This window comes from Lemur catta, chromosome 1 (assembly GCF_020740605.2).
Source record: "Lemur catta isolate mLemCat1 chromosome 1, mLemCat1.pri, whole genome shotgun sequence".
NCBI lineage: Eukaryota > Metazoa > Chordata > Mammalia > Primates > Lemuridae > Lemur > Lemur catta.
In genome coordinates, this window is record NC_059128.1 from 275,009,975 (window position 1) to 275,013,674 (window position 3,700).

Here is a 3,700-nt window from a genome sequence, read left to right on the forward strand (position 1 = left end):
TTGAGCGGAATTAGCCCGGATGACATCAGCTTCCCAGCCCCCCGGGCGGGCCCAGCTCATTGGCGAGGCTGCCCCTCCAGGACTAGCACATTGTTCCCCGCCCCCGGCCCGGCCACCGCTGCCGCCGTCGCAGCCACCAACGGGCTATAAAAACCAGCCAAGCCCCGCAAGGTGCGGATGCTTATTATAGACCGACGCGACACCAGTACCGGGTGCCAGGTTCTCCGTTGAGGCTTTTCCGAGCGAGCCCCTTGAATCGCATCCACAGTAAGTGTCTCCGCCCTCCAGCAGCCCCAGCCCAGATCCCAGGGACAGACGCCCCGCAATTCGGCTGTGACCTAGGATGCTCCGATGGAGGGTGCCTGAATCCCTCCCCTGCCGGCCAGGTCCCCCGAGTGGCTTTGCTGCTCTGCCTTCCCCACACTTACCGCTGCATTTCCCTAGCCCAAAAGCCAGAAGACCGGGCGACAACAGCTCTTTCTGCCCCAAACCCAGTCAGCTGGTGAGCTCGCTGCGGCCCCTGGGCGCAGCACATGGAATCTGGGCCCCGCGTCGGTGCTGGGTGCATGCGTGCGTGCGTGTGTTTGCTGCGCGGTGTCGATGGAGATAAGGTGGATGCGTTTGAGGAACTAAATAAATAGTTCTCTATTTAGATCTCCACCCTCCCCAAAGAAAAACCTCACTTGCCACTCGTTTATTCCAGCCCTGGAGGCCCAGCTCTGCCATTCCTAACTGAAGGCACAAAACCTCTAGAATGCCACCCTCACTGAGGGTCACCCAAAGCTCCCTGAAATAAAACAACCTGTTGGATGAGAGCAGAGAGGAGATGGTGGGGAGGAAAGAGAGAGATTAATTATGGGTACCTGCGTGCAGCTAGAAGGAAGGCAAGAGATTGCAGCGAGGGGGACGCGGAGCTGCGGTGCAGAGGGGGAACAGCTTTCTGTCTCACTGACTCTTTTCCGTTTCTCCTCCTTTCCTTGGAAGTTCTGAGGACCGAGGGAAGGAGGACCCCGAGAAAGCTGAGACTATCCTCTGCTGGGGCCATGGACTCGGACGCCAGCTTGGTGTCCAGCCGCCCGTCGTCACCAGAACCCGATGACCTTTTTCTGCCGGCCCGGAGCAAGGGTAGCAGCGGCAGCGGCTTCACGGGGGGCACCGTGTCCTCGTCCACGCCGAGCGACTGCCCGCCTGAGCTGAGCGCTGAGCTGCGAAGTGCCATGGGCTCAGCGGGCGCGCACCCTGGGGACAAGCTGGGAAGCAGCGGCTTCAAGTCATCCTCGTCCAGCACCTCGTCCTCCACCTCGTCGGCGGCCGCGTCGTCCACCAAGAAGGACAAGAAGCAGATGACCGAGCCAGAGCTGCAGCAGCTGCGCCTCAAGATCAACAGCCGCGAGCGCAAGCGCATGCACGACCTCAACATCGCCATGGATGGCCTGCGCGAGGTCATGCCCTACGCGCACGGCCCGTCGGTGCGCAAGCTCTCCAAGATCGCCACGCTGCTGCTGGCCCGCAACTACATCCTCATGCTCACCAACTCGTTGGAGGAGATGAAGCGACTGGTGAGCGAGATCTACGGCGGCCACCACGCTGGCTTCCACCCGTCGGCCTGCGGCGGCCTGGCGCACTCGGCGCCCCTGCCCGCCGCCACCGCACACCCCGCGGCCGCCGCGCACCACCCGGCTGTGCACCACCCCATCCTGCCGCCAGCCGCCGCCGCCGCCGCCGCTGCCGCCGCCGCCGCCGCGGTGTCCAGCGCCTCTCTCCCGGGCTCCGGGCTGTCGTCGGTGGGCTCCATCCGACCTCCGCACGGCCTCCTCAAGTCTCCATCTGCAGCCGCGGCTGCCCCGCTGGGGGGCGGGGGCGGCGGCAGCGGGGGTAGTGGGGGCTTCCAGCACTGGGGCGGTATGCCCTGTCCCTGCAGCATGTGCCAGGTGCCACCGCCTCACCACCACGTGTCGGCCATGGGCGCGGGCAGCCTGCCGCGCCTCACCTCAGACGCCAAGTGAGTCTACCGGCGCTGGCGCGTTCTGGCGAGCCGGGAGCCCCGAGGCCGCGGGGAAGCGAGGACTGGCCGGCGCTGCTGCTCGGGAGCTCCGTCGCGAGGAGGGGCTCGGGACCAAGGACTGGGGGTGGGGGATGGTGGGGATTCCAGCACCTGGGAACTGAAGCAATGGGGGGGGGGCGCACACAGAGCAGTGGGGAGTGAGGGGGACGTTCGCTCTGGGACCCGTTTGAGCCCTCACTGGCTCTAAACTGCTGGTCCTTTAGACACTATTTTATAAAAAGGTACCTCTATGTGCATCCCTCACTCGAACTTACCCCCACCTCCACTCCCCCCGGGGAAAAGATGCTAAAAACTGTGCTTTCCCGAAGAGCACCTGCTTGACTTCCAGACTCTGCGGGGGCAGCCCTTGGTGGGTGGGAGGTTGGGGGAGAGACACAATGAGGACTTCCTCTCCTTCCTCCTTTCTTGGCGGGTAGGAGACTCTGAGGAGCCGACCTGCAGAAGCGACCGCCGGACCTCGCCTTCGAGGGTCGTCCCTGGCCCGGGGCCAGGGGCGGCGAGTTAGTTGGAAGCTGGCATTTGGTACCAGAAGCACTTATGGTCGTGTCGAATCTTGGTATCTGGGCAAACCCGCACCCTCTAAGAACTGTAGCCGTTCCTTGCTGTCTCTCCTGTTGATTGGGGTATGTGGTTTTCTAATAAACCTGCGGATGTTCCTTTCTCAACAGTACGAGCAAGCTTTATAGACGCTCAGAGTGGAACCACTTGTGGATTAGAATAACTCAAAACTGCCGATTTGGGGGACGGGTGTCTTTTAGTTATTTTAAAATACAAACTACCCCCTCCATTCTTTCCCTCTCTGAGCATAAAGTGATTTGGTTTCTTACTCAGCTGGGAGCATTTTGGCACCCGAGGGCTTGCCAGAGTTAAAAGGCAGTTGCTGTGAACATAGCTTTGGGTTATTTGTGGCTTTTATTGGCTTTTAAATTTTTTCTTGGAAGTGTAAATATAATATCAATGATGAGGAAAGTGCGCGATGCTAAGCCGTTTGCTCACGTGACTGCCAGCCCCACTGGAGTCTAAGCCTGCTTTCCTTTCTCTATTTGGGTTTCTTTTTGCCACGTTTAACACAAACGGTAAACTCCACGTGCTTCCTGCGTCGGTGCGACCCGCCTGGGCGCTGCCTGCGTTGCGACACTGGCTTCGTAGCGTCTCCGCGTAACATCCTTCCTCTGATCGCGCTGCCCCTCGCAGAGAGTGTATCATCTGTTTTATTTTTGTAAAAACAAAGTGCTAAATAATATTTATTACTTGTTTGGTTGCAAAAACGAAATAAATGATCGAGTGTTGAGATTTTAAATAAAATATAAAGTAAGTCGGGCGTTTTCCATCCGTGTGAGTGGGGGGCGCAGGGAGCCGTGGCGAAGAGGGGTTCGGAATGCGGTCCCCAGGGCAGGATCTGGGGGTCGTTCCGCGGGTTTCCGCGCCGGGGAAAGGTAAGAGTTGTTTGTTTACTCCGCTTCCCCACATTCGCTTTAAAACACGTTCTGAGCACAGACTGCGGGCGTTTTTCATAACTCTCTTCTTATTATTTTTATTTCCAACGCCTAATCCAGAATTCCCTTTCCCTTGGGTTGAGTATTAAAGTACTTTAAAAGTGAACATTTCCTTCCCGGAGCGCGGAATTTTGAATCT

General features: G+C 58.9%; 1 protein-coding gene across 1 annotated transcript; it reads left to right on the forward strand.

Moving 5' to 3' along the window:
• The first annotated feature begins 214 nt into the window (after positions 1-214).
• OLIG2 (oligodendrocyte transcription factor 2) lies at positions 215-2,006 on the forward strand. The gene is made up of 2 exons (XM_045540560.1): positions 215-267; positions 985-2,006. The coding sequence occupies exon 2, from the start codon at positions 1,044-1,046 to the stop codon at positions 2,004-2,006; it is 963 nt and encodes a 320-aa protein (XP_045396516.1). The 5' UTR covers positions 215-267; positions 985-1,043.
• The last annotated feature ends 1,694 nt before the right edge of the window (positions 2,007-3,700 follow it).

Bases quoted from the DNA above. Each gene is read 5' to 3' on its own strand.
- OLIG2 (XM_045540560.1), top strand. From the start codon at position 1,044: ATGGACTCGGACGCCAGCTTGGTGTCCAGCCGCCCGTCGTCACCAGAA.